Below are 24,205 nucleotides of genomic sequence, written 5' to 3' on the forward strand. Positions count from 1 at the left end.
GAGCTTAGTACTAACAGGCATATTACCATCAGAAATGCGTACAAAGGTGGGTCCGTCGTAGTTATGGACAGACAGTGGTTTGTAGATGAAGCTCACAGACAACTAAATGACATCTCACAGTATACTAAACTCTTAGCCAATCCTACTAATAGATTCTCCAGGGAATTGAGACATCTAATAGATGATGGCAGGGAATTGGGCATTTTCAATCAATTTTTAACCACCTGTCCAAGGTGCATAAATCCCTTGTAGAAATAACAGGTAGACCAATAGTTAGTGGGATAGGTTCATTAACAGAGAGATTATCACAATGGCTTGATTCCATTCTACAACCGATTGTGCTCATCTTATACAGTTATCTGAGAGACACTAAAGATCTTTTAAATCTTCTGGTCGATTTTGAGTGGAAATAACAATATGGATGGCTGACTATAGATGTAAAAGCACTATATACGTCAATACAACATATCAAAGGTCTAGAGGCCATTGAGTTTTTTTCTGAAGAGATCAGGTAAATATAGTGACACTTGTACAAAATTCATATTGAACACAACCAGTACCTTCTGACACACAATTATTTCCTGTTCGAAGGCAGCTACTACCTCCAAAGATGTGGAACAGCTATGGGGGCCAAGTTTGCCCCCTCTTACGCCAACCTTTTTATGGGTTGGTGGGAGCTGTTCCACATCTTTGGAGATAGTGGCTGCCAACAAGGCAGAATCAAATTTTATAGAAGATTTATAGATGATTTGATAATCATTTGGGATGGAGACAAAGATTCAGCAGAGAAATTTGTGGACAAATTGAATAACAACAGTGTAGGCATTAGCTTTACTCATCATTATGAAAAAGAAAGCATTGAGTATCTGGACATTAAGATCAGGGGATCTGAAAATGAAGGAGTGCTAATTACTATCTTCAGAAAACCAATATCTGGAAACACAGTGCTTCATGCCAAATGTTGCCACCCCAAGGGCATCTTTAAGGCAATTACTAAGGGCCAATAGACAAGGCTAAGACAAAATTGTACAAAAAAGGATGAATATAACAAACAAGCCAGGGAGTTAGAAAAAAGATTGACAGGGAAATTCTGCTACAAACTAAACGAAAAAAGATGGATAGGAAAGAACTTGATAAAGGCATATACTTTGTCACGGACTACAGTGACCAATATCACACAGTTTGCAATATAATAAAAAAAATAATCTTTCTATTTAAAGTGCAGACGACCGTCTAATGAATGTTGCAAAAAGGGGGTGTCAATTTTCCTATAGAAAAGCTAAGACGATAGGTAATATTGTAGCTCCAACAAAATTACAAGAAAATAAGGTGACCACAAGCTTGTGGTTAAGCTGTATAGGAGTGTATCCATGCAGCAATCACACATGCACAGCGTGTGAATATCTCATTCCAGGCAGTCAGTTTAAGAGTGAAGCTACTGGGAGAATATTTAATCATCGTGAATGTCTTAATTGCAGGGCTACGAATTGTATTTACTTGCTAACATGCCAATCTTGCAATGTGCAGTACACAGGTTTAACAACAAGAGAGATGAGAACTTGGAAGTAGGATACGCAAACACATCACGAATATAAAAGCAGGTATAATGACCACACCACTAATAGAACATTTCTCCAGGAAACATGGAAAAAATCCAGACTCTCTTAGATGGACCATAATACAGAAAGTGAGGGTGCCAAATAGAGGAGGTGACTTAAATTATATTTTAAGCAAACAAGAAGTTTTTTGGATGATAAAATTACAGACTAGAATCCCAAAGGGTTTAAACCTTGAGTCAGATGTCATTAACGTTTGTCAGTAAATTACCAAGAGAAGACATTAATTAATTTTTGGCAGAAAGTGACCAAAGGTACTGCAGCAGAATACAGTTAGCTGAATCTGGAGTCTAGGAGAAGTGAAATAAATAAATTGTTTATTAATCGTAGGTCAACATGTGCAATAGAGCATAATCATCAAGAGTATCTCTATATAAGGTTGATAACATTTGAGGAAGTAAAGGATATACAAATTTGCATAAATATAAAGTGGATAAGGATCTTTAAGGGACAGACAAGTTATGTTTAGCTCTAAGAAATGAATAAATGGGTATAAAAAGATTTGGGCAAGCAAACATAAACACAAGAATGAAGCAAAAATACATCAGGTCATCAGTCTCTTAATTAAATAGTGTGTTATTTAGCAAAAATATATAGCAATATTAAACTAACTGCTTTAGGTATATAGTTGCTACATATGGAGGAGAGAGTAGCATAAAGGCAAACTTTATGCACAATAATCACAAATATAAATAACATCAATAAGGATAAAATATTAGCCTATAAAACCACCTATGATGATCATGTCACACCCAACTAAGAACACTTTGGTAAAATATAGAATCGGAAAAATATGATCACGTTTTTATGTTATCATTGGATACAAACTGATATGATTGAAAGGAGAACAAGTAAGACAGTTTAATATACTGTGAGAAAAATCATTACAAAACAGAATAATATTGTATAGAGTTATGTTGTCCAAAACTTGGTGAACTCAATGGCGATAGATTGGAACGGTAAAAAGTGGGTAAATAAAGTCAGCGGCAGCACCTCGATAAAAAGCATAAAGTGTTAACATATATAAAGTTGATATACAAGTCTATAAGGTGTTCAACTGAATGTATTGGAAAATGTAACCAATAGGAAATGATAGCGTCATGTTTTTTGTAACCAATTAAGTGAAACTTACTGTTTTTAAAGCACAGAGGTGTGTGAGGGGGTCATACAGCTTTGACTACGGCTATTGGCCGAAACGCGTCAGCTTACCCCTTGACGCTACTTCAGTGGAACAACATGTGTGTTTGACGAGCGAGCACACAGATTTATCGCTTTCTTGCTGCTGCAATGAATTTTAAGGAATTGTACTAATAAAGGCATCTTGGATTTTAAACAGAGCTCCCTGGGTAAGTCTCTTTATTTTGGAATAAGGTTCTGAGCACAATGTCTGCAGCATTTATTTTGGGATCTGCAGTAGTACAGAAAAAAACAACAAAGTTTATCAATACTATTTTATATTTATTCTAATACGACTGTTATTTTATTGCTACCTGGGTTCTGATTTACAGCTCCTTCCCTGAATTTATTCCAGTTTCAAACTACACTAAAATCTGCATATTATTATGTTTTAAAGTAGTGCATCACTAATTAAACTATTTATGACGTCACAAAAAAATTAAATGTGGTAGCACTTGTGTCATGTGGTAATTGTACATGTTATCCCACTAATGATGCATTTCTGGAGAACCTTCTTTGCATGAGTCATTTAAATAATAATACAGATAGTCTGTTATTTTTCAATATTTCCTGGCTGCAAAAACCTGACACAAAATGTACTTAATACACAGGAAAGCAAAGCAATGGAAATTTATAATATACAGTATTTTTGTCATCTGGTAATTCTGCATATTATTTAATCAACCTTGCACATTTCAGCTGTTAAAATATAAAACATGAGCCTTTAGAAAATAAATTATAATTATTAAAGTGGATAGATTTCAAGAAAGTAATAAAATAAGTTGAAGTTTAGCACCAGAAATATTTCTCAGTTGGAGTTTAGACTAAGTGTTATTGCATTGTGTTGTTGTCATGCATTTGTTGGTTATTATGCAAATTCAAATTTTTTTGTTGGGGGGGGGGGGGGCACTTGGTTTCTTGCACCCGGGCCCTGTGGTTTCTAGTTACGCCTCTGATTTGTGTCATACAACCCACTACTGACTCTCTGTGAAAGTGTAGTGCTTGAATACTGGTGCACGAGCCCTCACAGGATATGTGAGTATGCTGCAAAAAAAAAAACAACAACCCAGTAATGACTTTTACTAAAAGCATTTTTGCTAATAGAAGTATACTGCAAAAAAAAGCTTCTATTCAAAATTAAAATGCACCCGTGTACATTTCAATGTTGACCTTTCTATCCTTTAAGCGAAAATTTTAAACGTAGCATTTAAAAACTACAATAATGGGCCAGTCTGAAGTTATTCTTGTTAAACTATTAACTCAGACTCCAAGAAATAACACATTTATCTAATAACTGTTTCTGTTCCTTTACTGTAAATCAATGTCTATATAAAATACTTTTTCATCTATTAATTAAATTGCCTGCCTCATAACAGGAACTTACATACTTCAGACCTGCATTATTACTAGTACAATCCTGTAATATTTATTTTTGTGTGTGGAATAAAAGTAAAGTGCAGATTTAAAAAAGCATACTTAAAGGGACACAAAACCCACATTTTTTCTTTCATGATTTAGAAAGAGCATGCAATTTTAAACTACTTTCTAATTTACTTCTATTATCCAATTTGTTTTATTATCTTGATATTCTTTGCTGAAAAGCATATCTAGATATGCTCAGTAGCTGCTGATTGGTTGCTGCACTTAGAAGCCTCGTGTGATTGGCTCACCCATGTGCATTGCTTTTTTTTTTAACTAAGGATATCTAAAAAATGAAGCAAAATTAATAATAGATGTAAATTGTAATGTTGTTTACATTTGTATTCTCTATCTGAATCATGAAAGAAAATTTTTGGTTTAGTGTCCCTTTAATATTATTTTGAACAGTAGATTTCTGGCTTCCGATTGCATTTTAAATTAGATATGTGTGTCAATTGTTTTGTATGTGTTGTTTAAGCTAACTATTTTCCGGTCATTAAACACTAAGTGCCAAATTACGAGTGGAGCGCTAACAGTTATGGTCGAGCGAAAAGGGGTTTATCTTGGATGTTTGCACGAGTCAGGTTTTTTGCTTTTAATATAACTTGAAAGTAAACGCGATTGTTTTAGCGCAATTGAAGTTAACGCTCGTCGGGATAGCGCATCCTAATCAAAAATACTTTGCAATACTTTGTTACACTCATAATAACACTATCTAATAAAAACTATTAAATAAAAATAATGCACAAAAAAGTTATAAGATATGAGGTCTCAGGAGTTAAAAAAAGAAAAAAGGCAAAGGGCTTTAACATTGAGATACATACATGTCTAAAGTGGTCTATGTATGTGTATATATATATATATATATATATATATATATATATATATATATATATATATATATATATATGCGTGTACATATGTATTTACATATAAATGGATATGTACACACATATAGACATATATAGAAGTGCATTGGAATCCTTTGCAGTTAAATAGATTAAAACATATAAAAGCATATTTATGCAATGTTGATATTTAATAAAGTGTTATACTGTGTATTTACTGTAAATATGTCACATTCCAATGTTCTGCACATAGCAGAATATGTTCTATGTATTTTTAAACAGATATTCATATATATATATATATATATATATCTGTATATATCTATACCTATATATAATCATTTATATATAGGAATAGATAAATATTGTACCAAAATACCATCATCAGATATATGTAGAAATATGTATTTCTGAATAATTTGAACATATTTCTCTTGTTAGGTGTATCCAGTCCACGGATCATCCATTACTTGTGGGATATTCTCCTTCCCAACAGGAAGTTGCAAGAGGATCACCCACAGCAGAGCTGCTATACAGCTCCTCCCCTAACTGCCATATCCAGTCATTCTCTTGCAAGCTCTCAACATAGCTGGAGGTAGTAAGAGGAAAGTGGTAAAATATAGTTAGTTTTTTCTTCAATCAAAAGTTTATTGTTTTTAAATGGTACCGGAGTTGTACTATTTTATCTCAGGCAGCATTCAGAAAAAGAATCTGCCTGCGTTTTTCTATGATCTTAGCAGAAGTAACTAAGATCCACTGCTGTTCTCACATATGTCTGAGGAGTAAGGTAACTTCAGAGGGAGAATGGCGTGCAGGGTATCCTGCAATAAGGTATGTGCAGTTAAGTTTTTCTAGGGATGGAATTTGCTAGAAAATGCTGCTGATACCAGATTAATGTAAGTTAAAGCCTATAAACAGTGATTTAATAGCGACTAGTATCAGGCTTGCTATCAAAGGTATATACTCTGATTAATGTGCAATATAAAACGTTTGCTGGCATGTTTAAGCGTTTTTATATAAGCTTTGGTGATAAAACTTATTGGGGCCTAGTTTTTTCCACATGGCTGGCTTTATTTTTGCCTAGAAACTGTTTCCTGAGACTTTCCACTGTTATTTCAAATTTTTGCAAAATTTGTTTCTCTTAAAGGCACAGTAACGTTTTTTTTTATATTGCTTGTTAACTTGATTTAAAGTGTTTTCCAAGCTTGCTAGTCTCATTGCTAGTCTGTATAAACATTTCTGACATAGAGGAAACTCCTTGTTCATTATGTTTAAAAGCCATGGTGGAACCCCATAGGAGAATGTGTACTAAATGTATTGATTTCACTTTAAACAATAAAGATCAGCTGTTATCTTTAAAAGAATTATCACCAGAGGATTCTGACGAGGGGGAAGTTATGCCGACTAACTCTCCCCACGTGTCGGACCCTTTGACTCCCGCTCAAGGGACTCACACTAAAATGGCGCCAAGTACATCAAAGACGCCCATAGCGATTACTTTGCAGGACATGGCGGCAATCATGGATAATACCCTGTCAGCGGTATTAGCCAGACTGCCTGAATTCAGAGGAAAGCGCGATAGCTCTGGGGTTAGACGTAATACAGAGCGCACAGATGTTTTAAGGCCCATGTCTGATACTGCGTCACAATATGCAGAAACTGAGGAAGAGCTTCAGTCTGTGGGTGACGTCTCTGATTCGGGGAAACCTGATTCAGATATGTCTACTTTTAAATTTAAGCTTGAGAACCTCCGGGTGTTGCTTGGAGAGGTTTTAGCTGCTCTGAATGACTGTGACACAATTGCAGTGCCAGAGAAATTGTGTAGACTGGATAAATACTATGCGGTGCCGGTGTGTACTGATGTTTTTTCCAATACCTAAAAGGTTTACAGAAATTATTACTAAGGAGTGGGACAGACCCGGTGTGCCGTTTTCCCCCCCTCCTATTTTTAGAAAAATGTTTCCAATAGACGCCACCACACGGGACTTATGGCAGACGGTCCCTAAGGTGGAGGGAGCAGTTTCTACTTTAGCAAAGCGTACCACTATCCCTGTCGAGGACAGTTGTGCTTTTTCAGATCCAATGGATAAAAAATTAGAAGGTTACCTTAAGAAAATGTTTATTCAACAAGGTTTTATCCTGCAGCCCCTTGCATGCATTGCTCCTGTCACTGCTGCTGCGGCGTTCTGGTTTGAGTCTCTGGAAGAGGCCTTTCAGACAGCTACTCCATTGACTGAAATACTTGACAAGCTTAGAACACTTAAGCTAGCTAATTCTTTTGTTTCTGATGCCATTGTTCATTTGACTAAACTAACGGCTAAGAATTCTGGATTCGCCATCCAGGTGCGTAGGGCGCTATGGCTTAAATCTTGGTCAGCTGACGTGACTTCAAAGTCTAAATTACTAACATTCCCTTCAAGGGGCAGACCCTATTCAGGCCTGGTTTGAAGGAAATTATTGCTGACATTACTGGAGGTAAGGGTCATACCCTTCCTCAGGACAGGGCCAAATCAAGGGCCAAACAGTCTAATTTTCATGCCTTTCGAAACTTCAAGGCAGGTGCAGCATCAACTTCCTCTGCTACAAAACAAGAGGGAACTTTTGCGCAATCCAAGCCGGCCTGGAAATCTAACCAGGCCTGGAGCAAAGGCAAGCAGGCCAGAAAGCCTGCTGCTGCCTCTAAGACAGCATGAAGGAAAGGCCCCCTATCCGGCAACGGATCTAGTAGGGGGCAGACTTTCTCTCTTCGCCCAGTCGTGGGCAAGAGATGTTCAGGATCCCTGGGCGTTGGAGATCATATCTCAGGGATATCTTCTGGACTTCAAAGCTTCCCCCCCACAAGGGAGATTTCACCTTTAGAGATTATCTGTAAACCAGATAAAGAAAGAGGCATTCTTACGCTGTGTGCAAGACGACCTAATAATGGGAGTGATCAATCCAGTTCCACAGATGGAACAAAGACAGGGATTTTATTCAAATCTGTTTGTGGTTCCCAAAAAAGAGGGAACCTTCAGACCAATTTTGGATCTAAAGTTCTTAAACAAATTCTTCAGAGTTCCATCGTTCAAAATGGAAACTATTCGGACAATCCTACCTATGATCCAGGAGGGTCAGTACATGACCACAGTGGATTTGAAGGATGCTTACCTTCACATACCGATTCACAAAGATCATCATCGGTTCCTAAGGTTTGCCTTTCTAGACAGGCATTACCAGTTTGTGGCTCTTCCCTTCGGGTTAGCTACAGCCCCAAGAATTTTTACAAAGGTTCTGGGGTCTCTTCTGGCGGTTCTAAGACCACGGGGCATAGCAGTGGCCCCTTATCTAGATGACATCCTGATACAGGCGTCAAACTTCCAAATTGCCAAATCTCATACGGACATAGTGTTGGCATTTCTGAGGTCGCATGGGTGGAAAGTGAACGAGGGAAAGAGTTCTCTATCACCCCTCACAAGAGTTTCCTTCCAAGGAACTCTGATAGATTCTGTAGAAATGAAAATTTACCTGACGGAGTCCAGGTTATCAAATCTTCTAAATTCCTGCCGTGTTCTTCACTACATTCCGCGCCCTTCAGTGGCTCAGTGCATGGAAGTAATCGGCTTAATTGTAGCGGCGATGGACATAGTGCCATTTGCGCGCCTACATCTCAGACCGCTGCAATTATGCATGCTCAGTCAGTGGAATGGGGATTACACAGATTTGTCCCCTCTGCTAAATCTGGATCAAGAGACCAGAGATTCTCTTCTCTGGTGGCTATCTCGGGTCCATCTGTCCAAAGGTATGACCTTTCGCAGGCCAGATTGGACAATTGTAACAACAGATGCCAGCCTTCTAGGTTGGGGTGCAGTCTGGAATTCCCTGAAGGCTCAGGGATCGTGGACTCAGGAGGAGAAACTCCTCCCAATAAATATTCTGGAGTTAAGAGCAATATTCAATGCTCTTCTAGCTTGGCCTCAGTTAGCAACCCTGAGGTTCATCGGATTTCAGTCGGACAACATCACGACTGTGGCTTACATCAACCATCAAGGGGGGACCAGGAGCTCCCTAGCGATGTTAGAAGTCTCCAAGATAATTCGCTGGGCAGAGACTCACTCTTGCCATCTATCAGCGATCCATATCCCAGGTGTAGAGAACTGGGAGGCGGATTTTCTAAGTCGTCAGACTTTTCATCCGGGGGAGTGGGAACTCCATCCGGAGGTGTCTGCTCAATTTGTTCATCGTTGGGGCACACCAGAATTGAATCTCATGGCGTCTCGCCAGAACGCCAAGCTTCCTTGTTACGGATCCAGGTCCAGGGACCCAGAAGCGACGCTGATAGATGCTCTAGCAGCACCGTGGTTCTTCAACCTGGCTTATGTGTTTCCACCGTTTCCTCTGCTCCCTCGACTGATTGACAAAATCAAACAGGAGAGAGCATCGGTGATCTTGATCGAGCCTGCGTGGCCACGCAGGACCTGGTATGCAGACCTGGTGGACATGTCATCCTTTCCACCTTGGCCTCTGCCTCTGAGACAAGACCTTCTACTACAAGGTCCTTTCAATCATCCAAATCTAATTTCTCTGAGACTGACTGCCTGGAGATTGAACGCTTGATTTTATCAAGGCGTGGCTTCTCCGAGTCAGTCATTGATACCTTAATACAGGCACAAAAGCCTGTAACCAGGGAAATCTACCATAAGATATGGCGCAAATATCTTCATTGGTGTGAATCCAAGAATTACTCATGGAGTAAGGTTAGGATTCCTAGGATATTGTCCTTTCTCCAAGAGGGTTTGGATAAAGGATTATCAGCTAGTTCTTTAAAGGGACAGATTTCTGCTCTGTCTATCCTTTTGCACAAGCGTCTGGCAGAGGTTCCAGACGTCCAGGCATTTTGTCAGGCTTTGGTTAGAATTAAGCCTGTGTTTAAACCTGCTGCTCCTCCATGGAGCTTAAACTTGGTTCTTAAGGTTCTTCAAGGAGTTCCGTTTGAACCCCTTCATTCCATTGATATCAAACTTTTATCTTGGAAAGTTCTGTTTTTGATGGCTATTTCCTTGGCTCGTAGAGTCTCTGAGTTATCAGCTTTACAATGTGATTCTCCTTATCTGATTTTCCATACAGATAAAGTAGTTCTGCGTACAAAACCTGGGTTTTTACCTAAGGTAGTTTCCAACAAGAATATCAATCAAGTGATTGTTGTTCCATTATTGTGTCCTAATCCTTCTTCAAAGAAGGAACGTCTTTTACATAATTTGGACGTAGTCCGTGCTTTAAAGTTTTACTTACAAGCGACTAAAGATTTTCGTCAAACATCTTACCTTGTTGTTTACTCTGGACAGAGGAGAGGTCAAAAGGCTTCGGCAACCTCTCTTTCTTTTTGGCTTCGGAGCGTAATACGCTTAGCCAATGAGACTGCTGGACAGCAGCCCCCTGAAAGGATTACAGCTCATTCTACTAGAGCTGTGGCTTCCACCTGGGCCTTTAAAAATGAGGCTTCTGTTGAACAGATTTGCAAAGCTGCGACTTGGTCTTTGCTTCATACCTTTTCAAAATTTTACAAATTTGATACTTTTGCTTCTTGGGAGGCTATTTTTGGGAGAAAGGTTCTACAGGCAGTGGTCCCTTCCGTTTAAGTACCTGCCTTGTCCCTCCCTTCATCCGTGTACTTTAGCTTTGGTATTGGTATCCCACAAGTAATGGATGATCTGTGGACTGGATACACCTAACAAGAGAAAAGATAATTTATGCTTACCCGATAAATTTATTTCTCTTGTGGTGTATCCAGTCCACGGCCCACCCTGTCCTTTTAAGGCAGGTCTAAATTTTAAACTACAGTCAAAACTGCACCCTATGGTTTCTCCTTTCTCGGCTAGTTTCGGTCGAATGACTGGATATGGCAGTTAGGGGAGGAGCTATATAGCAACTCTGCTGTGGGTGATCCTCTTGCAACTTCCTGTTGGGAAGGAGAATATCCCACAAGTAATGGATGATCTGTGGACTGGATACACCACAAGAGAAATAAATTTATCGGGTAAGCATAAATTATGTTTTTGCTATGTGAAGAACATTGGAATGTGAAATATTCATATTTTAATGTTGAGTTAGCGCACTTGAGAATATGGGACCGGGTTTGCGCGTGAGTAGGGTGTTAGGATTTATTTCCACTTTTTTTACTCCATTGACTTCTATGGGGGAATACGTTATCGGCGTGATATTCTAAGTTAGTTATTTTTTTATGCGTGTGGGGTTAACGCATAAGCGAAAACTGTTTACTTTCAACTTGTAATTTTAGCGATACCCAGTGCATGCATAAAGCTTACTTCTAGCACAGTTAATGCTCCAGCAGAAGCATTGAAGGGACAGTCAAGTCTAAAATAAACTTTCATGATTCAAATAGGTCATGCCATTTTAAACAACTTTCCAATTTACTTTTATCACCAACTTTGCTTTGCTCTCTTGGTATTTTTAGTTGAAAGCTAAACCTATATAAGGTCATATGCTAATTTATTAGACCTTGAAGGCCGCCTCTAATCTGAATGTATTTTGACCACTAGAGGGCGTTAGTTCATGTGTGTCATATAGATAACATTGAGCTCATGCACGTGAAGTTAGCTAGGATTTAGCACTGATTGGCTTAAATGCAAGTCTGTCAAAAGAGCTGAAATAAGGGGGCAGTTTGCAGAGGCTTAGATACAAGGTAATTACAGAGGTAAAAAGTATATTAATATAACTGTTGGTTATGCAAAACTGGGGAATGGATAATTAAGGGATTATCTATCTTTTCTCCTACATTGGTGTGTCCGGTCCACGGCTTCATCCTTACTTGTGGGAATATTCTCTTCCCCAACAGGAAATGGCAAAGAGAGCACAGCAAAAGCTGCCCATATAGCTCCCCCTCTGGCTCCGCCCCCCAGTCATTCTCTTTGCCGCTCTGAACAAGTCGCATCTCCACGGGGATGGTAAAGAGTATGTGGTGTTAGTTGCAAGCCGTGGTGCCTTCCGTTTAGGTAACCTGACTTGTTCCCTCCCTTCATCCGTGTCCTAAAGCTTTGGTATTGGTTCCCACAAGTAAGGATGAAGCCAATGTAGGAGAAAACAGAATTTATGCTTACCTGATAAATTTCTTTCTCCTACGGTGTGTCCGGTCCACGGCCCGCCCTGGATTTTTAGTCAGGTTTCAAATTTTTTATTTCTGTACACTACAGTCACCACGGCACCCTATGGTTTCTCCTTTTTCTCCTAACCGTCCGTCGAATGACTGGGGGGCGGAGCCAGAGGGGGAGCTATATGGGCAGCTTTTGCTGTGCTCTCTTTGCCATTTCCTGTTGGGGAAGAGAATATTCCCACAAGTAAGGATGAAGCCGTGGACCGGACACACCAATGTAGGAGAAAGAAATTTATCAGGTAAGCATAAATTCTGTTTTTAAACAAAAAGTTTATAGAAAGTAATGGACTCTCATGTTGAAATCTAGGTTTCCCTTATCTCATTTCTTCTGCTGAGGACAATTTTGGACAGCTGCAACAGACCACACATCCATTGTTTGCACACTTTTTTTTATATTGTTAGGATAAGATTTATAACTGTTACTAATTGGGCTCCACCTGGGATATGAAATTAAGAAGAGAACAGGCTTCCTATGATAACTAATTAACAACATATAATTTATAGTATCTCAGGGGAATTGGTAAATCCACACTTTTCAGGGCTAAATTATAGGAAAATGGGACAAAATAAATAATAAATGTATGTTGTAATACAGGTAATGAAACACTTTATATTACAATCTAATTGTGTTTATTGTCCTAATAACATTTGTACTTTGCAGATAATGGTGGCCAGACCTTGGAAGGTGGAAATAACTGGCCTTTGAGAGGAAGAAAGTGGACCCTTTGGGAAGGAGGAGTGCGTGGAGTTGGTTTTGTTGCAAGTCCTTTGTTAAAACAGAAGGGTGTAACTACTCATGAGCTCATCCATATATCGGATTGGTTGCCTACCTTAGTGCACCTTGCTGGAGGATCTACCAATAGCACCAAACCTCTTGATGGCTTTGATGTGTGGGACACCATTAGGTAAGTGTTAGGTGTATTACTTTATCTAAGTGTATTCATTAATAAAACTGATGCTATGTTTCATGATCACTTAAAGGGACTGTAAACTTTGACATTTCTCACCCACCGTATACATTTTTAAATATCCATTTAATATAATTATTATATTGTGCAGAGTATAAGCGCTGCAGAAGCAAACGAAACTAACTTTTATTATTCCTAACTTATTTACCGCTCCGTCCGCCCATGCAGCCTGAGTACATTCTATAGCAAAGTCAGCGCTGCAGGGCACTTACGTCATACAGACACTTCCTCCTCCCATCGCTATACCCCCGAGCGCGCATTATGTGTAAGCTTGCGCATGCGCAAATCCGCAACTCTACTTCACACAATATAAGCAGTGGATCGCGATGCGAAGCGCATTGCAATTCACTGCTTATGTAACATTCCAGTTCCTCCTCGCATCTGAAGAGAATCATTTAGCAACCCACCCTAAACTAAAACGAGCAATTTAACATTATATATTTGTTTTTTGGTAAGTTTACATTTTGTAATGTACCACCAATAATGCCCAATAAATATAACATATAATGAAAAATTTAAATGTTAATCTTTTTGCTCGTTCGTCTGTAGGAGTGACTCACCGCTCTATCAGACACACAGAATCGCAATGCACAACGAAGCATTGCGATTCTGTATAAGGCTGAAGTTACAAGTAACGATGTCACTGCGCATGCGCACGTCATGAGGGAACGCGCGCTGTGAGGAGAGGAGAAGACGGCGGTTGGATGCAGGGGCTATGACGAAGCGGTCAGAAAAAAAGATTTATTAGATAGGCGGCCAGATAAAGGTATTTTATGAATAGATAATATATATGTTTGTAATGCTTCCACTGCGCTTTTTCTCTGCATCAAAGGATTATTTATAATAATTAATGTTAATTTAACTGATCAAGGTTTTGTGGATCAAGTGTTTACAGTCCCTTTAAATTTTGAAGTTCTGAAAGGGTCATGAAAATGTGATTTTTTTTGTTGTTGTTGATTTTTTTTAAAATAATTATTTTATGTTTTTATTGTTAATAAAGAAATAAAAAGTGGTAATAGTAAATCTCTATTAGGGATGGGCGATTGTTTTTCAACATTCGAAAAATGAAACAAATTTTAACACATTTGTTCGTTTCGATTATATCAAATGTTTACAACATTCTTACATTCGTTTAATTTAATAGTATTTCTAATGCTGTCTTTAAATGTAATATTCAATTTGAATTTTCTAATAATTCTATTCGAATTATGCAATATTCAAATTCAAAACATTTTAATTTACATATTTGCAATAGTATTTCTTTAAATGTAATATTCGAATTATGCAATATTTGAAATAGAAACATTTTAATTTATATTTTTGTATCAATTTACTAAATTCCCTACCACATGAACTATTAAACTTCTGAATAGTATTTATTAAATCAAAGGTTACATTTGAAATTTCAAACGTGGACATCCAATCCAATTATAAACATTCGAATTTGAAAGTGACATTTGAAAACTGTAAATTTCATTCGATTATAGAATTTTTAAGAATATTCATTATTGTAGAAATTCGATTTACATAATCGAATGTTGATAAGAACATTCGTTCTAACATTCGAATTTGAATGTTAACACATTCATCCATCCCTAATCTATATTCAGCCACTTCAAAAACAAGGGTTTGAGTTTTACGTAAAAAAATATTCATTCTTTCTTTACTCTAGCCTTTATTTTACCCGGATAAATAGCAGCAACACGGGCAAAATTCAACTTTGTACAAGAGCTCTCCTGTGCAATGACGCCCCCTGCACTCGCAATTACCCTTTACAAACAACTGTTGTGGTGATTTATCTCGCTACCTCTGAGGAGGCAGACAGACTAAAGAAGCAGTTTCTTATTCTTAAATTTGTGGTTGCATTCTTGCTCATTCAAGCCTGCACCACAAAGCTACAAATGCTGCTTTATAAATTTCCCCCATAATACCTCATAGTAAATTGTAGTTGGTGTATACAGAAATGTGAGAGAGGAATAACGAGTTTTTGAAGCTAGTTCAGGACTTTTAGAAGAACAGACAGTTTTATTATATGGATCCATCCTACCCATGATGTGTAAAGAATGCCAGGTTTGTAAATCTTGTTCTATATGTTGTAGGAGAGGTCGTTTAATAAAGATATTAATATTTGAATACATTTCTTGTATAGGTTGTCTTTAGTTGATGAGTTTAGGAAATATATCATCTGCAAACTTAAGGATTACTTTCTGTTATAATTTTTAAGCTAAACAACATATAACATATAATAACATATTAAAGTTAATAAACATTAATTAAAACCTACTGACCTATATTTTCTCCAAAATGAAGTTTCATAACGTACTAAAAGTTATATTTTTTATTCGCCGATGATGTCACGTTATCCTGCCCACTATTTTCAGCACTGCATGTTCAAAATACTTAAACCAATAACTTTGTGTTTAAAGCGCCATTTTGAAACCTAGGTATTGTAAACGGATTGGTACAGAGCAAAGGATACCCACGGAGTGGGTTTGGAAAACAATTAAATTTGCAGACAAGATTTCTGATATACGGTAGAGATATGTTAATGAAATGCTATTGATAAAAAGCGTATTTGGGGTAGCTAGTTAGTAACAGGCATAGAAAATATTTACTTACAGTGGCCCTTTAGCAAGGCTGTGGGGTTCTCTCCAATAGAGAGCCCTGATAGCGAGTTGTCGTCATCACTATGGGCAGAGATGAAAGATTGTACTATTTGATATGGAAGAGGTCTGAACGCATGGCATTAAAGGAACATGGAATTCAACATTAAAATAGAACATGCCATTTTAATAAATTTTCCACTTTACTTCTATTATCACATTTACTTTGTTCTCTTGGTATCCTTAATTGAAGAGCATGCCGAGATTCAATAGTGTGCACATGTTCATAGCACTATATGACAGCAGTGTTTGTCGCAATGTTTTTAACAATGTTATACTTTGTTGGGATCTATGGGGCAGCATTGTTTGCAACAATGTCTAACAAATATGTTTGGAAACATTCTGCTACTATATAGTGCTCAAGACACATGCATGCTCCTGAGCCTACCTATGTATGCTTTTCAACAGGATACCAAGAGAACAAAGCAAATTTGATTATAGAAGTAAACTAGAAAGTTGTAAATCTTCTGTATCAAATGGTATAATCTTTCAACAGGTTTTCTCTAGAGAGGCTGAAGTACATTCTATGGAATTCAGAACTCTGACTCTCATACATGCTAAAAATGGTGTGTTAAGCTTTTTAGGGCTTATAGATAGAGAGGGCGCCAAGGGCTAAAGGTATCAGACACCAGTATAGTGTTAAAAATTATTTAATAAAAATCAACATATAGACATAAGAATCAACATATAAACATAAAATCAACCAATCTAAATAGGGACGTCTCCCTAGGTATTTATAAAATCCTATGTAACAGCTTGTTGCTAGATTGTATTAAATATAAAAGTACAGATAGACAAAAAATACATGTATGATCTGTAAAATTGCAAAAATCAGTAAATGGCTAAAACTAAAGATAGATAAAACAAACACCTTTATGCGTTAGGTTAGAAAATTAGATATGCATATGCCCAAAGGATACAGCAGATATTCACTGTGTGATATAGATTAGCGTGTTATTTTCCAATGGAGGAGATTAGTCCTGTAAATGTCCAGTATATTTGAAAACGTAGTAAAGTGCTTAGTGTCAAAATTATAACAGTGTTCAAGCAGTATTATACTTTACTTTACCGCCTGTGAAGTCTTCAGTCACACCAGGGACCGCTGCGGGAGCCAAGACAGTCTCTCCCGAGTTGCAAACACAGATCTCACACGTGTGTATGGACGGCCGTTTACGGACGGCGTCTGACGTCACGCCTGGTCCGTATTGTTTCTTATGTAGGTTGTATAGTAGCGTGCTGATATTCAGTGTTACCAAATTGTAGATTTTTTCAGCTTCTTCGGTGCACAAGCCCCCTATTCATAGGTTTAAGCTTGTAGGTGCAGTTGGATATTCAGATTCATCCACACTGTCAGATATTTGTAGTAAAGAAATTAACCCGGGTTAAAAATAGCGATGTTGTTCCTAGATGGGGTGAACTTTATTCACTCTTAGTATATTGCTACAAAGTCACAAGGTAATCAACGCGTTTCACCCACCTGTGGGCTTTATCAGGTGGGTGAAACGCGTTGATTACCTTGTGACTTTGTAGCAGTATACTAAGAGTGAATAAAGTTCACCCCATCTAGGAACAACATCGCTATTTTTAACCCGGGTTAATTTCTTTACTACAAATATCTGACAGTGTGGATGAATCTGAATATCCAACTGCACCTACAAGCTTAAACCTATGAATAGGGGGCTTGTGCACCGAAGAAGCTGAAAAAATCTACAATTTGGTAACACTGAATATCAGCACGCTACTATACAACCTACATAAGAAACAATACGGACCAGGCGTGACGTCAGACGCCGTCCGTAAATGGCCGTCCATACACACGTGTGAGATCTGTGTTTGCAACTCGGGAGAGACTGTCTTGGCTCCCGCAGCGGTCCCTGGTGTGACTGAAGACTTCACAGGCGGTAAAGTAAAGTATAATACTGCTTGAACACTGTTATAATTTTGACACTAAGCACTTTACTACGTTTTCAAATATACTGGACATTTACAGGACTAATCTCCTCCATTGGAAAATAACACGCTAATCTATATCACACAGTGAATATCTGCTGTATCCTTTGGGCATATGCATATCTAATTTTCTAACCTAACGCATAAAGGTGTTTGTTTTATCTATCTTTAGTTTTAGCCATTTACTGATTTTTGCAATTTTACAGATCATACATGTATTTTTTGTCTATCTGTACTTTTATATTTAATACAATCTAGCAACAAGCTGTTACATAGGATTTTATAAATACCTAGGGAGACGTCCCTATTTAGATTGGTTGATTTTATGTTTATATGTTGATTCTTATGTCTATATGTTGATTTGTATTAAATAATTTTTAACACTATACTGGTGTCTGATACCTTTAGCCCTTGGCGCCCTCTCTATCTATAAGCCCTAAAAAGCTTAACACACCATTTTTATCACATCTTGACACTTTTTAGGGATAGTGTCTCTTAGAGAGGTGCTTGGTATTAGTTCCTAAGCGCACTTCTAAATTCTTGTTTTCTCTCTCATACATGCTACACTGTGATTGCTTTACAGGAGCAAATTGATTAATGCCTCTGATTGACTGTGGCCACGAAGATCAGATAATCAAGAGATTTTTCAAGGGGGATGTTTCTGGGCTGCAAAACTATGTAAATTATGCAAACAAAATGACAGTTTAAAATGTTTTTAAAACATTGCTTTCTCTTGTTAAGTGTGTTCAGTCCACGGGTCATCCATTACTTATGGGATATATTCTCCTTCCCAACAGGAAGTTGCAAGAGGATCACCCAAGCATAGCTGCTATATAGCTCCTCCCCTCACATGTCATACCCAGTCATTCTCTTGCAACCCTCAACAAAGAAGGAGGTCGCGAGAGGAGTTGGAGTTTTTTAGTTAATTATTCTTCAATCAAAAGTTTGTTATTTTAAATGGCACCGGAGTGTGCTGTTTTTTCTATCTCAGGCAGTATTGGGAAGAAGAATCTGCCTGCGTTTTCTATGATCTTAGCAGACGTAACTAAGATCCACTGGCTGTTCTCGACATTCTGAGGAGTGGGGTAACTTCAGTAAATGGGAATAGCATGCGGGGTCCCCCGCAAATGAGGTATGTGCAGTACAATATTTTCTGGGAATGGAATTGACTAAGAAAACACTGCTGTTACCCATATGATGTAAGTACAGCCTTAAATGCAGTAGTAGCGACTGGTATCAGGCTGATAAATGTATGCGCAGTTGAGTTATTTTCTAGGGACTAGAATTTGACTGAGAAAATACTGTTAATACTGAAATAAATGTATGAGCCTTAACTGCAGTAGAAGCGACTGGTAGCAGGCTTAGTGATAACTTTGCATAACACTGGAAAAGTTGTTTTTAAAACGTTTACTGGCATGTTATTCGTTTTGTGAGGTACTTTGGTGATAAATCTTTTTTGGGCATGATTTTTTTCCACATGGCTAACGTATTTTTCTGCATAGAAACCGTTATATCAGGTCTCCCACTGTTGTAATATGAGTGGGAGGGGCCTTTTTTAGCGCCTTGTTGCGCAGTTAAAATTCTAGCACAGTCTTCCTGCTTCTTCCTCCTTGATCCAGGACGTCTCAAGAGAGCTCAGGGGTTTTCAAAATTAGTTTTTGAGGGAGGTAATCAGTCACAGCAGACCTGTGACAGTGTGTTTGACTGTGATAAAAGCGTTAAATCTTAATTTGATATCCGTTTTTGGGTATTGAGGGGTTAATCATCCTTTTGCTAATGGGTGCAATCCTCTGCTAATTAATACATTTACCGTTAAGAATTGTTGACTATAACTGAATTAGCTCATTGTTATTCAACTCTGTTTTTGATAAGCGCTGCAGCGTTTTTTAAATTGCTTGTAAACTTATTGAAAGTAATTTCCAAGCTTGCTAGCTTCATTGCTAGTCTGTTTAAACATGTCTGATACAGAGGAATCTGCTTGTTCATTATGTTTAAAAGCCGATGTGGAGCCCAATAGAAATATGTGTACCAACTGTATTGATATTACTTTAAATAAAAGTCAATATTTACCGATAAAGAAATTATCACCAGACAACGAGGGGGAAGTTATGCCGTCTAACTCTCCTCACGTGTCAGTACCTTCGTCTCCCGCTCGGGAGGTGCGTGAGATTGTGGCGCCAAGTACATCAAGGCCCTTACAAATCACTTTACATGATATGGCTAATGTTATGAAAGAAGTATTATCCAATCTGCCCGAGTTAAGAGGCAAGCGCGATAGCTCTGGGTTAAGGACAGAGCGCGCCGATGACACGAGAGCCATGTCTGATACTGCGTCACAATTTGCAGAACATGAGGACGGAGAGCTTCATTCTGTGGGTGACGGTTCTGATTCGGGGAGACCAGATTCAGAAATTTCAAATTTTAAATTTAAGCTTGAGAACCTCCGCGTGTTGCTAGGGGAGGTGTTAGCGGCTCTGAATGATTGTGACACGGTGGCAATCCCAGAGAAATTATGTAGGCTGGATAAATACTATGCGGTACCGGTGTGTACTGACGTTTTTCCTATACCAAAAAGGCTTACAGAGATTATTAGCAAGGAGTGGGATAGACCTGGTGTGCCCTTTTCCCCTCCTCCGATATTTAGAAAAATGTTCCCTATAAACGCCGCCACACGAGACTTATGGCAGACGGTCCCTAAGGTGGAGGGAGCAGTTTCTACTTTAGCCAAGCGTACCACTATCCCGGTGGAGGATAGCTGTGCTTTCTCAGATCCAATGGATAAAAAATTAGAGGGTTACCTTAAGAAAATGTTTGTTCAACAAGGTTTTATATTACAGCCTCTTGCATGCATTGCGCCTGTCACTGCTGCAGCGGCATTCTGGTTTGAGTCTCTGGAAGAGGCGATTCGCACAGCACCATTGGATGAGATTTTGAGAAAGCTTAGAACGCTTAAGCTAGCTAATGCGTTTGTTTTGGATGCCGTAGTGCATTTAACCAAACTTACGGCTAAGAATTCCGGATTCGCCATACAGGCGTGCAGAGCGCTATGGCTTAAATCCTGGTCAGCAGATGTAACTTCTAAATCTAAACTACTGAATATTCCTTTCAAAGGGCAGACCTTATTCGGGCCCGGCTTGAAGGAAATTATTGCTGACATTACTGGTGGTAAGGGCCACACCCTTCCTCAGGACAGGGCCAAATCAAAGGCCAAACAGTCTAATTTTCGTGCCTTTCGTAATTTCAAGGCAGGAGCAGCATCAACTTCCTCCGCTCCAAAACAGGAAGGAACTGCTGCTCGTTACAGACAGGGTTGGAAAGGCAACCAGTCATGGAATAAGGGCAAGCAGGCCAGAAAGCCTACTTCCGCCCCTAAGACAGCATGAAGACAGGGCCCCCTTTCCGGAGACGGATCTAGTGGGGGGCAGACTTTCTCTCTTCGCCCAGGCTTGGGCAAGAGATGTACAGGATCCCTGGACGTTGGAGATTATATCTCAGGGATACCTTCTGGATTTCAAAACTTCTCCTCCACAAGGGAGGTTTCATCTGTCAAGGTTATCAACAAACCTAGTAAAGAAAGAGGCATTTCTGCAATGTGTACAAGACCTCTTAGTGATGGGAGTGATCCACCCAGTTCCGCGAAAGGAATAAGGGCAAGGGTTTTACTCAAATCTGTTTGTGGTTCCCAAAAAAGAGGGAACTTTCAGACCAATCTTAGACTTAAAAATCTTAAACAAATTCCTAAGGGTCCCATCGTTCAAGATGGAAACCATTCGGACCATCCTGCCCATGATCCAAGAGGGTCAGTATATGACCACAGTGGACTTAAAGGATGCCTACCTTCACATACCGATTCACAAAGATCATTATCAGTACCTAAGGTTTGCCTTTCTAGACAGGCATTACCAGTTTGTAGCTCTTCCCTTCGGGTTAGCTACGGCTCCTAGAATTTTTACAAAGGTTCTGGGTTAGCTTCTGGCGGTACTAAGACCGCGAGGCATAGCGGTGGCTCCGTACCTAGACGACATTCTGATTCAAGCGTCAAGTTTTCAAAATGCAAAGTCTCATACAGAGATAGTTCTAGCATTTCTGAGGTCGCATGGGTGGAAAGTGAACATGGAAAAGAGTTCTCTGTTTCCACTCACAAGGGTTCCTTTCCTAGGGACTCTTATAGATTCTGTAGAGATGAAGATTTACCTGACGGAGTCCAGGTTATCAAAAATTCTAAATGCTTGCCGTGTCCTTCATCCCATTCCAAGCCCGTCAGTAGCTCAGTGCATGGAAGTAATCGGCTTAATGGTCGCGGCAATGGACATAGTGCCATTTGCGCGCCTGCATCTCAGACCGCTGCAATTATGCATGCTATGTCAGTGGAATGGGGATTACTCAGATCTCTCCCCTTTACTGTATCTGGACCAGGAGACCAGGGATTCTCTTCTCTGGTGGTTGTCTCGGGTTCATCTGTCCAAAGGAATGACCTTTCGCAGACCAGATTGGATGATTGTAACAACAGATGCCAGCCTACTAGGCTGGGGCGCAGTCTGGAACTCCCTAAAGGCTCAGGGATCGTGGACTCAGGAGGAGAAACTCCTTCCAATAAACATTCTGGAATTAAGAGCAATATTCAATGCTCTCCTAGTTTGGCCTCAGTTAGCAACACTGAGGTTCATCAGGTTTCAGTCGGACAACATCACGACTGTAGCTTACATCAATCATCAAGGAGGAACCAGGAGTTCCCTAGCGATGTTAGAAGTCTCAAAGATAATTCGCTGGGCAGAGTCTCACTCTTGCCACCTGTCAGCGATCTACATCCCAGGCGTGGAGAACTGGGAGGCGGACTTTCTAAGTCGCCAAACTTTTCATCCGGGGGAGTGGGAACTTCATCCGGAGATATTTGCTCAACTGATTCTTCGTTGGGGCAAACCGGAACTGGATCTCATGGCATCTCGCCAGAACGCCAAGCTTCCGTGCTACGGATCCAGGTCCAGGGACCCGGGAGCAGTGCTGATAGATGCACTAGCAGCCCCTTGGGTTTTCAACATGGCTTATGTGTTTCCACCTTTTCCGTTACTGCCTCGACTGATTGCCAAGATCAAACAGGAGAGAGCATCGGTGATTCTGATAGCGCCTGCGTGGCCACGCAGGACCTGGTATGCAGACCTAGTGGACATGTCGTCCTGTCCACCATGGTCTCTGCCTCTGAGGCAGGACCTTCTAATTCAGGGTCCTTTCAACCATCCAAACCTAATTTCTCTGAGGCTGACTGCATGGAGATTGAACACTTGATTCTATCAAAGCGTGGTTTCTCGGAGTCGGTTATTGATACATTAATACAGGCTCGGAAACCTGTGACCAGAAAAATTTACCATAAGATATGGCATAAATATTTATATTGGTGTGAATCCAAGAGTTACTCATGGAGTAAGGTTAAGATTCCTAGGATATTGTCTTTTCTACAAGAGGGTTTAGAAAAGGGTTTATCCGCTAGTTCGCTAAAGGGACAGATTTCTGCTCTGTCTATTCTTTTACACAAGCGTCTGGCAGAGAATCCAGACGTCCAGGCTTTTTGTCAGGCTTTGGCCAGGATTAAGCCTGTGTTTAAGACTGTTGCTCCTCCGTGGAGTTTAAACTTGGTTCTTAAAGTTCTTCAGGGTGTTCCGTTTGAACCCCTTCATTCCATTGATATTAAGCTTTTATCTTGGAAAGTTCTGTTTTTGATGGCTATTTCCTCGGCTCGAAGAGTCTCTGAGTTATCTGCCTTACATTGTGATTCTCCTTATCTGATCTTTCATTCAGACAAGGTAGTCCTGCGTACTAAACCTGGGTTTTTACCTAAGGTTGTTTCTAACAGGAATATCAATCAAGAGATTGTTGTTCCATCATTATGTCCTAATCCTTCTTCAAAGAAGGAACGTCTTTTGCATAATCTAGACGTGGTCCGTGCCCTGAAGTTCTACTTACAGGCAACTAAAGATTTTCGACAAACTTCTTCTCTGTTTGTCGTTTACTCTGGACAGAGGAGAGGTCAAAAGGCTTCAGCTACCTCTCTCTCTTTTTGGCTTCGTAGCATAATACGCTTAGCCTATGAGACTGCTGGACAGCAGCCTCCTGAAAAAATTACAGCTCATTCCACTAGAGCTGTGGCTTCCACCTGGGCCTTTAAGAATGAGGCCTCTGTTGAACAGATTTGCAAGGCTGCAACTTGGTCTTCACTTCATACTTTTTCCAAATTTTACAAATTTGACACTTTTGCTTCTTCGGAGGCTGTTTTTGGGAGAAAGGTTCTACAGGCAGTGGTTCCTCCTGTTTAATGTTCCTGCCTTGTCCCTCCCATCATCCGTGTACTTTAGCTTTGGTATTGGTATCCCATAAGTAATGGATGACCCGTGGACTGAACACACTTAACAAGAGAAAACATAAT

General features: G+C 39.3%; 1 protein-coding gene across 1 annotated transcript in view; it reads left to right on the forward strand.

Moving 5' to 3' along the window:
- The window catches only part of ARSB (arylsulfatase B), a 359,168-nt gene that overhangs the window by 155,576 nt on the left and 179,387 nt on the right, over positions 1–24,205 (forward strand). The window contains exon 5 of the mRNA XM_053701372.1: positions 12,868–13,111. Coding sequence (XP_053557347.1) covers positions 12,868–13,111 — 244 coding nt within the window. The remainder of the gene's footprint in view (positions 1–12,867; positions 13,112–24,205) is intronic.

This window comes from Bombina bombina, chromosome 2 (assembly GCF_027579735.1).
Source record: "Bombina bombina isolate aBomBom1 chromosome 2, aBomBom1.pri, whole genome shotgun sequence".
Lineage (NCBI taxonomy): Eukaryota > Metazoa > Chordata > Amphibia > Anura > Bombinatoridae > Bombina > Bombina bombina.